The 13637-nt window shown below is 43.2% G+C and overlaps 1 protein-coding gene across 4 annotated transcripts in view; it reads right to left on the reverse strand.

Moving 5' to 3' along the window:
* Positions 1-13637, reverse strand: part of gas7a (growth arrest-specific 7a) — a 66998-nt gene that overhangs the window by 37434 nt on the left and 15927 nt on the right. Inside the window, exons 3-5 of one of the 4 annotated variants that reach the window (XM_017684714.2) lie at positions 12655-12723; positions 5957-6042; positions 2136-2204 (exon numbers count right to left, since the gene is read on the reverse strand). In XM_017684714.2, the coding sequence (XP_017540203.1) occupies positions 2136-2204; positions 5957-6042; positions 12655-12723 (224 nt within the window). The other 3 variants (XM_017684739.2, XM_017684732.2, XM_017684723.2) reach the window with 3 other exon arrangements.

Below are 13637 nucleotides of genomic sequence, written 5' to 3' on the forward strand. Positions count from 1 at the left end.
TTCCCCCGTTTCCCTGGGCTGCTGCTCCCTCTCCCAGGGGGCGGATATACGGCTTTGATGGACAGCTTGACTGCCCTATGAGTTTTACAGAATTCCCCTCTTCCAAAACCATACCCCAAAAGTCTTGTCCAGCCCTCCTACCAAACGGCATCCCTCATCCCCCCCCTCCACCTTTCTATTTCACTCTCCTTTTCGCAGTCTTGCTCTCTTTCTCTCTTAACCACTATCATAGCATAGGTTACATAACAGCAGCCTGAATTATAGCCTACACATAAGCATTCAGAAGAATGTAATTACAGCGCTGAGGAGATCCACACGAGCGTTAATTAGTGATCTGTACCGCTTTATGAAGACGTCTCCCCACTATAGATATTCAGTACAACTCAGGGGCTGTAACCCACACAAAAAAGCGTTACTTTAAATATGTTCATTAATTGTACATGAACAGAATATGTTACACAATGATAACTCAATGGTGTCTTTCAGTTCGCTTACTTTTTGCGGTAACTGTGCTGATGTTAAGGATGCTTTGGCCCAACATTTCCTCTTCCGATATCTGAAGGCACTTAAGCAGATAAATCTAATGATCGCAAACATGTTGAAAGAGCTTTCAATACAATCTCAATCCAAACTTGGTAAGGATGTAAGTGAATCTTATACCTGCTATTTTCATCATATCATCATCAGCATAACGCAGATTTTGCATTTGAACCACATTCTCTGTTTCGACCCAACGCCTCTCACTTTTAAATGACTATTTCTGGCTTTACAGGGCACACACGCCATATTTTAGCATTTTCCTCCTTTTTTCCTTTCCTGCTACTTCTTTCAACTTAATTGAAAAACAATTGTAAGATATTTTATTCCAAGTGATTTATTGCATTTCCATTGGTCCCTTAATCACAAAAATTTCACACAGTATGAAGGACCGCTACTGTTTAAAGATTTAAGAAAGGGAGATATGTGTAATTTTTGTACAGCCATGTTATTTTATTCATGTGAAAATGCATGTCACTCAAATAAACTCGATGCATGGAAAGCAGGCGGGTTCGCCTCAAATTTGGAGGAAAACAGCAGCTGGAGATGAAAGAGCATTGTGAGAGGAACAGGAAAGGGCTGTGCAGAGAAGGCCCATTGTAAATATATGTGTATGATGAAGGCAGCTGGATGACCCATGGCACCTGGGGGGGCAGCATCACTCGACCTTCTGCAGAGCGCTTTATTAAGTGAATGCGTGGATGTGGGCACGTTACCTCACAGCCTTCGCCACAGCCGCAGCCACACATCACACACGATCTGCCTCACGGCTGCTTTCGCAGCACGGTTGACTGCAACGCGGTTACTATATGAGCCCCCATTGTGTGCTTTTGCTATATTTCACTTTGCAGATCCAACAGAACTGCAAACATCAAAATAAGAATTAAATGTATACAAAAAGCTATGCTGAAAACCAGAGGTGTCATGGCAGTGAGCCATGTGTGTGCATATGTCAGAAGAAATTAAGCTCCCACTGTCAGCATCATCCATGTCTGATAACAGAGCTTTTCAGAAGCTGCACAGCTTGTGTTGCCATTCAGAATGCTCTGCGCTCACCAACGCTGTCACAGCGTCTAGCGGTAGCTTTGTTCTGCATCACAGCCTGGAATAGCAAGTGCTTTCAGGAGAAGGAACCTGCACATAAAAGAAGTCAAAACAGCTGGACGCTAAGACTATTTAGAAATCAACTGCTTCAATGCGCTAACTTAACAGAATCAGATCAATATAAGAAAAACTCTTATATTTACAGTTATGTAATGGCCAGCACCATTGTTGCTGTGTCTTCACACTTTTTACAGCAGTCTCGCATGGAAACACGCACACACTCCCACTCTTAAGCAGAGTGGCACAGAAGAGTGAACAGATGTTTCCCATCCGACTTCAGGGAGGCTGATTTAAAACCACACTGACCATCATGAAAACACTTAGCCTTTTCATCAGTGATCATCAGTGACTCAGTGATTGAAGATAATCAAGTTATGAAGCTGTAGCTGCAGCCAGAGAATGGCAAGAAATCTACTTGATATGTATGCGTATCTCAGGATGGGCTACTCTGTTTACAAATACTGAGGTGCATGTGTGAGTGCATGGGTACTCACAGTGGTTTTAGTCTCCTTGATTTCCCTCTCCTTGTTCTGTCTCCTGGCCGGGGAGAGCGAGCCGGGGCTCTGTGGGGACAGACAAGACGCATCGTCAAAACTGCCCTCCGTGTCGAAGCTTTCCTCTGTCTCCATCTCTCAGTTCCTCCCTTCCTTCTCTCCTTCCTTCCTTCCTTCCTTCCTTCCTTCCCTCTCTCTGTCTCTTTCACTCTCTCTCAGTCTCTGTTCTCCTGCCACACTGCTCAACTACCGCGCGCAGTCTGCCTGCCTACCTCTGTTGCCGTGGCGAGCAGCATGCGGAGGGGGTGGGTGGTTGGAGGGGGGCGTGCCAGTGAGAGAGGTGGGTGGTGATGTTGTGCATTGAGGAGAGCAAGAGAGAGTTAGAAAGAGAAACACTGAGTGAGTGAATGAGTGTGTGGAGGTGTGACACAAACCTACAGAAACTGGAAAAAAGGAAGAGAGCGAGAGAGAGAGAGAGAGAGAGAGAGAGAGAGAGAGAGAGAGAGGCAGGCAATCTGATAGAAAACAAAGGGTCTGATAAGATGATAACAGCAAGAGGCATATTACAGAGAAAGAGCAGGGAGAGAGAGAGGCTGAGTGTAAGGTGTAAGTGAATGAGTGAGTGGAGTTGTTAAACACAAAGATAAAGAGGGATAAAAGAAAGAAAGAGATCAGAGTGTGGGAGAGAGAGTGAGAGGAAAAGAGAGAGAGAGGCTAAGTAAGTGAATGAGCGAGTAGAGGCACAGTTAAGAATACTTAATACAAATAGACGTCGGAAGAATGAGAGAAATTAAGTAAGTGAACGAGTGAGTAAAAACAGTGTGAGGAAGACAGGTGTACTGAGAAAGAGAGAGTGAAAGAGAGCAGATGGGTGACTAAGTAAATGAGTGATTCAAAGTAGAATTAATAATACGGAGTACAGACACACTGTGAAAGAGAGTGAGACTAATAGAACCCTGAAGGTCTGACAGGATGACTGTCATCCCTGCTAGCAGAAAACAAAAGCTCATATCTCCATAATAATAACAGGAGAAGGAAAAAACATATTTTACCTTTAATGTAAGTCAATGGAAGCTGACGTTTTCTGAATTTGGGCTTTTTCTTTTGGTCCATTCATCATAGAATTTACACACGATATAAAGGGCAACAGGCATTTTCAAATTACATCAAAAACTGAAAAATGACAGCTATAGTACAACTATACAGAGAAAATGAGGGGAAACGGAAACAGACGCACTGACTCTGTTAGAAGGCGTAAGGAGGAGTGCAAAGAGGAAAAAGAAACAGATTTTATTTACACAAACTGCACCACGCCTCCACCCTGCTGCATGTGTGTGCGCGTGTTTGAGTGAGAGGGGAGGAGGTAAGAAATAGCCGTGTGATAAGCGTTCAGAGGCTAATTAGGATTGGAGACAAGATACGCCATCACACAAGAGTGAACCACATGATCGGCAAGGAAGAGGCAGTGAGAGAGATTCACCTGCTTGTGAAGCTGTATGATGGTTCAAGGAATCTGTATTCATAGCACGCATCCGTCTGTGCTCCTGTGTTCCTGTGTGTTACGTGAAGGGGTGGAACTGAGTGAGGGCAGGTGCTATATTTACACATGAACTGAGCAGCGGACCCCTGTTCTCAAGTGTGTGGATGTATGCGGGTGTGTGTTCATGTTTTTCTCAGTGTTCTAGCTTCCATCTATGACGCATATCTCCGAGCAAAACAAACCCAGTGCCTCTCCCCACCCCCTCCTAATGACCATGTGTAGTAGATGCACAGCGTATGGCATGAACAACACAACTACTCCTGCACAAGATCAAAATCACAGCATGTACACATGGAACAACAGCAAATGGCACCACAACCACAAACGCCTTTTTTTCTCTCACCTTTCTCCAGAACATGGCGGCACTGGCCCAGCACCTACTGGTCTGTCCTGTCCTGTCCTGCCCTATAGTGTCCCGCTGTCCCCTGTTGTTACCCTGTCCGTGCCCCAGCCCTTCGTCCTCCGCTGCTGTCCCGTGCCTCTCACCCCACTACAATCCACCCTTCCCCAGCCTGGCCCTGGCTCAGCCCCTGACCATGCTCCAGCGTCTGCAAGCGGGCTGCCCATATGGCCTGCTCTCCTTCTGGCCGTGCCTGTCTGCTTGCTGGCATGGCTGCACCTCCGTCCAACCACTCGGCAGGTCACATGGCCTGCCATGGATTTTACTTGGCCCAGCTTCAGCTACTGCTTTACCTGTTACCGTCACCAGACACACGCAAGTGGCTCCAGAGCCAGCAGCTCTGACTACAGCTTTAACCCTTTAAATCCTAAGGGACCTGTATGTGGATTCACACTTCAGTTCATATTTGCGTATTACTTTCATAATAGTTACATCAAATTATTCATAGCAGTCAATAAATATTCACTAAAGTCTTAAGACCAATAGCAGACCAATAAATCTTACTTAGGACTTAATATTTAACCACCTTGAATGTAGCCCAGTATTCTGCCCAAACCCGACTGCAGGCAGACAGAATTCTGTCCAATCCCAACTGCAGCCCGACAGAATTCTGCCCAAACCCGACTGCAGGCAGACAGAATTCTGTCCAAACCCGACTGCAGCCAGACAGAATTCTGCCCAAACCCGACTGCAGGCAGACAGAATTCTGTCCAATCCCAACTGCAGCCCGACAGAATTCTGCCCAAACCCGACTGCAGGCAGACAGAATTCTGTCCAAACCCGACTGCAGGCAGACAGAATTCTGTCCAAACCCGACTGCAGGCAGACAGAATTCTGTCTAAACCCGACTGCAGGCAGACAGAATTCTGCCCAAACCCGACTGCAGCCTGACAGAATTCTGTCCAAACCCGACTGCAGCCTGACAGAATTCTGCCCAATCCCGACTGCAGCCTGACAGAATTCTGTCCAAATCTGACTGCAGCCTGACAGAATTCTGTCCAAACCCGACTGCAGGCAGACAGAATTCTGCCCAAACCCGACTGCAGCCTGACAGAATTCTGCCCAAACCCGACTGCAGCCTGACAGAATTCTGTCCAAACCCGACTGCAGGCAGACAGAATTCTGCCCAATCCCAACTGCAGGCAGACAGAATTCTGCCCAAACCCGACTGCAGCCCGACAGAATTCTGTCCAAACCCGACTGCAGGCAGACAGAATTCTGTCCAAACCGGATTGCAGCCTGACAGAATTCTGCCCAAACCCGACTGCAGCCTGACAGAATTCTGCCCAAACCCGACTGCAGCCTGACAGAATTCTGCCCAAACCCGACTGCAGCCTGACAGAATTCTGTCCAAACCCGACTGCAGCCTGACAGAATTCTGTCCAAACCCGACTGCAGCCTGACAGAATTCTGCCCAAACCCGACTGCAGCCTGACAGAATTCTGCCCAAACCCGACTGCAGCCTGACAGAATTCTGTCCAAACCAAACTACAGCAAACTACTTTTTTCAAACTATAGCCCAGACATACCATCTGAAACTCGTGAGCAGAGAGAAGTCAATACTAAGTGGTCTGACATTTGATATGTGCCAGTAGTGACCAAAAGAAAGATGCAGATGACATTACAACAGTACAACTGGGTAGAAGCTCGCCATGAATTGCCAAACTGATGCAAATGCTAAAATTCATTCACACAGTGGATGTGATCCAATTGTCATTTCTCAATAGCATGACATAGCTGTACCATGCTGAATAACAGGGCAACCGAGTAGGAGATTAAGGTACACATGTGTTCTACAGGCTTTAAGCAGCAGCAGCAGACAGACTTACACATCAATCCTCTTAAAGCTTTCGGCTGTGACCTGCCTCAGCAAGACAGTACCTGGCCATTCACGCCGGCTTTCCGCTGTGCCACGTCTGCCTTCTCCAGCTGCTGGACAGGAGCCCTGAGAGGCTGGCATCCGTTCACTGAAAGTACAAGAGAGGACAAGGACTTACACCAACCTGCTGCTTCACATTTCAAATCCCTCGTGTTCGGTGCAATACGAAAGTGCTTTAGACTTGATCCACTGAATTATAAATAGAATATGTGAAATCAGTCATTTATTTATGATCATATGTGAATTATAGTTTTATGGATTCCATAATGATTGGGGTTCGACCAAAAAATAAATAAATAATCACATAAAAGTCAAAGAGTTATTGTATCAACAGATTTGAGTCTGCACGTTTGCCTTTTTACTGTTTTGATGGCTACAAATGACAAATTACATCAACTTTAGTAAATATGTAAAGGAATATGTAAATATGTATGACAATAACATTTAAAGGATGATAAAATATCTTTTTAAGTACAAACCTAAGTACAAACACAAGCGTGTCATCGATTGAAAGTTTAGAATCCTCACTTTTGACAGAAATTCTCTGCTTGTTTCAACAAGTTACAAGAGATAAATAATTAAGCCAAAATTATACAGGCTTTTCTTACCATGTGTGATAATTGCAAGAGAAGTGCAGGAATTTCTATGGGTAGATGGGTAAGTAAGAAGTTAGGTGGGCAGGTGAGTAGGTAAGTGAACAGGTGGGTAGTTGTGTAGGTAGGATGAACATAGAGATAGGTAAGTAGATGGGTGAGTGGCTAGGTAGGTGTGTAGGAAGACAGGTAGGTAGCTGACTAGGTGGCTAGGTAGGAAGGTGAGTAGGTGGGTGTGTAGGTGGGTGATTAGCCAGGTAGGTAGATAGGTGGGTAGGTATAGTCCGATAGGTAGGTAAGTAGTGAGCAGGTGACTTTCAATTTGATCATTTTACACAAGTAGGCAAAGGTTGTGTTAGGAATCTTGCCCAAGGACTCTTATTGGTATAGTGTACGGTGCTTACCCAGGTTGGGGTTTGAACCCTAGTCTACAGTGTAGAAGGCAGAGGTATTAACCACTACACTAACCAACCACACATTATCCAACCAACACATTAATTGTTATGCATTGACTTTCACACCTACCATGTTTCATCCGGACCTCCAGACTTTTCAGTTTGGTCCAAACTGAAGTAGCAGGGGCGAAAGGTGCCTCACACCATGGTTCAGACCAAAGGACCAACATTTGGTCTGATCAAAAGATGTGGTCTTGTTCCAGATCAAAATGGACCATGTTTCAAAACTTTTTTTGGATGGTTCGGACCAATTACATGAAGTTGAGGCTACCGTCACCCATTAAACAAGGGAAGAAGAAAAAGTCTAACACAAACGTCAAAAGCCAACTTGAAAAAACATATAAAAACGCCAAAATCACAGATGATGGTTCTTCAAGGGTTCTTTAAAGAAATAAAGAAAATGTTTCTATACAGAACCATGAATACATTCTTCGGAACATGCTGTAGATGGACCTATACAGAACCTTTTTGAAAAGAATTTGGACCTTTTCAAATGCACTTGTACTGTATTTCACATTATGAACAAGAAATGTGAAATCGTTTAGGAGTAACAGCTTAACAAATGCATTCACATTCACATGATGAATGTGCAAACAAATCACAAAACCAACAGAAGTCTGACATGTACTGTACAGCAAAATGACAAATGTAGGAGATAATGTACTCAGTAGCTAAAGTTCAGGCCTGAGACAGCCCACTCAGTCTGAAACTCAAATGCTGCCTGTGTGCGGGGGACTGGCGGCTCTGGCTAAGAGCCGGGAGCCATTCCTGTCGCCCCCTCAGGGTTGTCCATTAATGAGCCGCGCGTTCAGGACATCATCATCCATATCTAGTCCTGGCTCTTGGCTATACTCACGTTCAAAAGTTTGAAATTACTGTTTTCAAAAGTAAAATTATTAAGGATAATTAATAATAAATAATATACTGCAATTAACTATTTACAGTAGTTCTTTGATAACTTATCTGCCTGAGATTGCCGTGTCTCTAATCCAAGGCATTCTGTGTGTTAATTTTACTAGAACTTCACTCGTGATGTTATATAGCTTTCTCAGTCATTATGAAATCATCTACAGCTCTGTTCATTTAAACTTTCTTTATTTTTACAACTTTATACAAATAAGGTGGAAAGGTGTGATGTTCTAGAGTAGTAAAATGATTTTTAAAAATGTATCTACAACATTGTTTTTACTTTAGTGAAAACATGATTCCAAACTTTAGACCTGTGATTCCACGAAATGCCTGTGTAATTTTCAGCAAGCTGTAATAAATGAGAAAATGTCAGATGTGTCCATAAAAATTATCAGACCTATAGATGATTCCAAAAATCACTGCGAAGGAAGAAATACAGAGAAAAGATGATTTTTGACAGCATTATGTGACTTAGTAGTGACATAGTAATATCATAGTAATTGATAAATCCAGCGCTTTCTAAGGAAAAACATGGATCTCCTACAATGCACAATACAGCGCCACGATACAAAACTAACCAGAATTATACAAATGTTTATTAAGCACTTAACCAACATTAAAATGCAATTTTACAACACACTGTTCACTCTGTTCTGTTGTTCTGGGGTGAGCAGAGCTGTTACGATGCTAACCAGCAAGAAAACCTAACTTTAAATAAATAAATGTAGTAATTATAGTATATATTTTCATTTAATAACTTAATATTGTTCCCAAAATTTAAATCTTAAAATACCTTATGATGCCTAGTTTGTAATACACTGCTCAAAACAATAAAGGGAACACTTAAACAACATAATATAACTCCAAGTAAATCAAACTTCTGTGAAATCGAACTGTCCACTTAGGAAGCAACACTGATTGACAATCAATTTCACAGCTGTTGTGCAAATGGAATAGACAACAGGTGGAAATCATTGGCAATTAGCAAGACACACTCAATAAAGGAGTGGTTCTGCAGGTGGGGACCACAGACCACTTCTCAGTACCTTTCTGCTTTCTGGCTGATGTTTTGGTCACTTTTGAATGTTGGTTGTGCTTTCACACTCATGGTAGCATGAGACGGACTCTACAACCCACACAAGTGGCTCAGGATGGCACATCAATGTGAGCTGTGGCAAGAAGGTTTGCTGTGTCCAGAGAACACCAGGATTGGCAAATTCGCCACTGGTGCCCTGTGCTCTTCACAGATGAAAACAGGTTCACACTGAGCACATATGACAGACGTGACAGAGTCTGGAGATGCCGTGGAGAGCGATCTGCTGCCTGCAACATCCTTCAGCATGACCGGTTTGGCAGTGGGTCAGTAATGGTGTGGGGTGGCATTTACTTTGGAGGGCCGCACAGCCCTCCATGTGCTCGCCAGAGGTTGCCTGACTGCCATTAGGTACCGCGATGAGATCCTCAGACCCCTTGTGAGACCATATGCTGGTGTGGTTGGCCCTGGGTTCCTCCTAATGCAGGACAATGCTAGACCTCATGTGGCTGGAGTGTATCAGCAGTTCCTGCAAGATGAAGGCATTGAAGCTATGGACTGGCCTGCCCATTCCCCAGACCTGAATCCGATTGAGCACATCTGGGACATCATGTCTCGCTCCATCCACCAACGCCACGTTGCACCACAGACTGTCCAGGAGTTGGCGGATGCTTTAGTCCAGGTCTGGGAGAAGATCCCTCAGGAGACCATCCACCACCTCATCAGGAGCATGCCCAGGCGTTGTAGGGAGGTTATACAGGCACGTGGAGGCCACACACAACACTGAGCCTCATTTTGACTTGTTTTAAGGACATTACATCAAAGTTGGATCAGCCTGTCGTGTGTTTTTCCACTTTAATTTTGTGTGTGACTCCAAATCCAGGCCTCTATTGGTTAATAAATTTGACTTCCATTGATGATTTTTGTGTGATTTTGTTGTCAGCACATTCAACTTTGTACAGAACAAAGTATTCAATGAGAATATTTCATTCATTCAGATCTAGGATGAGTTACTTGAGTGTTCCCTTTATTTTTTTGAGCAGTGTGCTTCAGTTTATGTAAGTTATTCCTAAATAAAATAACAACAATATATACTAGTCATCCCAAACTTTTGAATGGTAGTGTGTGACTGCTCCCCTCTCCTCCACAAGCTTCCTCTCATTCACCACCCACCCTCTGCTGTAGCGTCAGTCTAGTGAGTGCGGGAATAGTACACGTGAGCCATTGGCAGCGACCCCTCGGGCTGCGTGGAGAAAACGCTTAACGGACACCAGATAACAAACCCTGCCTTTGGCAGTGGAATAGCAATGAGACGGGGAGGTGCAGACACAGGAGGAGAAGGAATCAGAACACATTTCCTTACATTATAACACAAGCTTTAGTGCCTGCACATCAGGGTGGATCTACCAAAACCATCTTCCTCTTAGATGGTTTACCAAAAAACAAATGTACACTGGTATCCCGTAAATATAGGCAGTCAGCCAACACACGTTTAGACCCGAAAATTCCTTTAGCTTTGCACGGGAGCTATAATGCTGATGTTGCAAACATGAAGCCAGGTAGTGACCAGGTAGTATTTGGCAAACTGCATGTTTAGATCATCATATAATTGCCTCAAACCAGACAAGTTGTTTGGTACTCTGAAATAAAGTAAATATTAATGTGTTTTTTGACCCTGTATGGCATATAAAAATAGATGAAAATCAAGATTAGGACAAGGTAGCTGTTATTACTGCTTTTGCTAGGTGATGTATTTTTGTCCACTTCTATAGATAACAATGTCATACAGTGTCAGAAACTACATGAGCAAGTCCATTTGAGATTACGTAACAACTGGACACGCTTTAAGACGAATGTGACGATTTAGGCATGCGGTTTGAACAATCATAACTGCTAGCTAGAAACATCCATTACTGTAGCTTCTAGCTACAATAGCCTCAGAACGTCCATGCACAACAATAGAAATATACTTCAAACACCAATTATGGATGACTGACTACTAATACTTGGAGAAGGGGACACTGTATATTTATTTTCCAACCAAGACTTTAAATCAACCCTAAGGACCATTCTACCGTAAACAAACACATACAGATAAACTTATAAACCCAAGGCTTTTTAATGAACTGATATCGTAATAAACTAAATATATACAAAATCATCTTTTATAGGGTACTTTCAATTGGGAAGTGGCTGCCCCAAACCCTAACTTCTAAAATTCTTGTGAAAACTTGTGAAAATAACACTTACATTTATTTTGTATTTTATGTTTTTTTTTTCTTCTTTTAAGATCTTTTATGCTCTCCCATATTTCTACATCACTACTGAAACACAAAGACCTTTAGCTCTTTGGCAGAGCCTTACTTTCACCACGCCCCTGCATTTTACAGGAGGAGGGGAGACTGCAACCTTGTCCCTCCCAGCCACATGGTGAGCAGTTAGATCTTATTGTTTTGAAATAAATGTGTGCCAAAGTCTGAAAATAAGTGTGTAACATCTAAACAAGTGTGTGACTGTCTAAAATAAAATATTATGCTTTTATGTGTGTACAGCTGTTCAAAGCTGCATTTGCTAGTCATGTAGTGGCTAGTGTTTCTGAGTTATGCTCGGAATGAACAAAACAGTCACTTCAAAACATTTGGCAAAGTTGCTAAAGTGCTACTACTGTATTATTATTTTATAGACAAAAAAGGACTGCACATTCATTTATTTTAATAAAATAAATTATGGTAGAGGGTCACAAAGCAAAGAGGTTTTAGTCTAAATTTCAAGTCACTTAAAGGTACAAACTGTTTTAAATTAAGAGACCCTTATTAGTCCCACAATGGGGAAATTTCAACTCCGCATTTAACCCATCCGTGAAGTGAAACACCACATACACACTAGTGAGCACACACACACTACAGGGGCAGTGAGCACACTTGCCCGGAGCGGTGGGCAGCCCAATCCCCAGCACCCGGGGAGCAGTTGGGGGTTAGGTGTCTTGCTCAAGGACACCTCAGTCATGTGCTGTCAGCTCTGGGGATCGAACCAGCGACCTTCCGGTCATGAGGCTGGATCCCTAACCTCCAGCCCACGACTGCCCCGTGTTTTCAACTCTGACTTTCAACCAAATTGGTAGAATGATGCATATAAGGTGACTGCCTTAATTCACGCCTTCTGCTCCTCTTCATTTAATGTCCTAATAATATCAGAGGTAAGTATTTATGTATTTGTATAAAAACACTTTGTCCTGCTTTATAAATGTAATATAGACAGTTTTCATTTCATCCTTGTTGGTGAGGCTTCATCATCAAGGTTTTTTATGTTTATATGTTTTTGTGTTTATAGAGCGCTTAGTCAGTTAGATCACAGATAACAGGTTGTGCAGAATCTGTAGATATGTAACACTTCTACAAAACACAAAGCACAAAGGCCTTAATGTAGGTCTGAAAGGGTTAAGATGCAAGCCACATAAAGATCACTGGACCCTACTATATGCCTCCCTTGGGAAAGACATATAGGCTTTTCCACTGCTGTGGTCTTGCAGCGTTCAGGGACAGCAAGAGGCCATTATTAGGACAACCAGGCCTGATGTCCTCCAGAGCTCTGTGGCATGACATGACATGACATCTCAAGCCCAAAGATGTGTGGAGGAAAAACAAGCCTGACTAGGAGAAGACTGAGTGGAGAAGCATGGGTCTAATGCAGTTTTAGAAGCATGGGGTTACCTGAGTTGTTGTGTGTCCGAACAGGCTTTGGGGCCGCGGCTGGTGTACATGGTCGTTCCCACGTTGTCTCTGAAATACATGTAGAGTAGAAGACAATTTTATGATAAATCAGATTCAAATCTACAGCAGTTCCACAGCAGCGACCTACTCACACTTTAACAAGAGTTTGTAAAGGATACAGTTCCCGTCCCTCAGGACATATTTGACCACCATGAAGCCATTTGCAAGTGACAAGGCTCAACGGAATGCTTCAAAGATTTGAATGGAACCTCCAAACCTTCTCATTTTTGTCATTTAATTAATTAATTAATTAATTAAGAGATTAAGAGACCCTTATTAGTCCCACAACGGGGAAATTTCACCTCCGAATTTAACCCATCCGTGAAGTGAAACACCACATACACACTAGTGAATGTACACACACACACACACACACACACACACACACACACACACACACACACACACACTAGGGGGCAGTATGCACACTTGCCCAGAGCGGTGGGCAGCCCAATCCACAGTGCCCGGGGAGCAGTCGGGGGTTAGGTGTCTTGCTCAAGGACACCTCGGTCATGTGCTGTCGGTTCTGGGGATCCAACCGGCGACCTTCCAGTCACAAGGCTGGTTCCCTAACCTCTAGCCCACGACTGCCCCCTAGAGAACTTTATCACTACCAACTCCTAACCTGTTTCTTAATGTTTTAAACACAATATCAAGAATGGGTTAGCATACGTTAAGATCAGCCTCAATTTTGCAAACTGACAAAGACTATATATTTTTCTCAATTCAATTTTTTGACCATAAAAGTAGGATTACATATATTACATACGGTCATTGTGAACTCTATCAATATAGCACAGAAGCTGTTACTTACATTGTGTCAAAATTTCATGATGAATGAACCAATAGCAATAAAATCTCAGTACATTAACTTGCTTTTAATATATATTGCTGCTGTCGGAACAAAACATTGTATCTCCATT

This window comes from Pygocentrus nattereri, chromosome 14 (assembly GCF_015220715.1).
Source record: "Pygocentrus nattereri isolate fPygNat1 chromosome 14, fPygNat1.pri, whole genome shotgun sequence".
Classification (NCBI taxonomy): domain Eukaryota; kingdom Metazoa; phylum Chordata; class Actinopteri; order Characiformes; family Serrasalmidae; genus Pygocentrus; species Pygocentrus nattereri.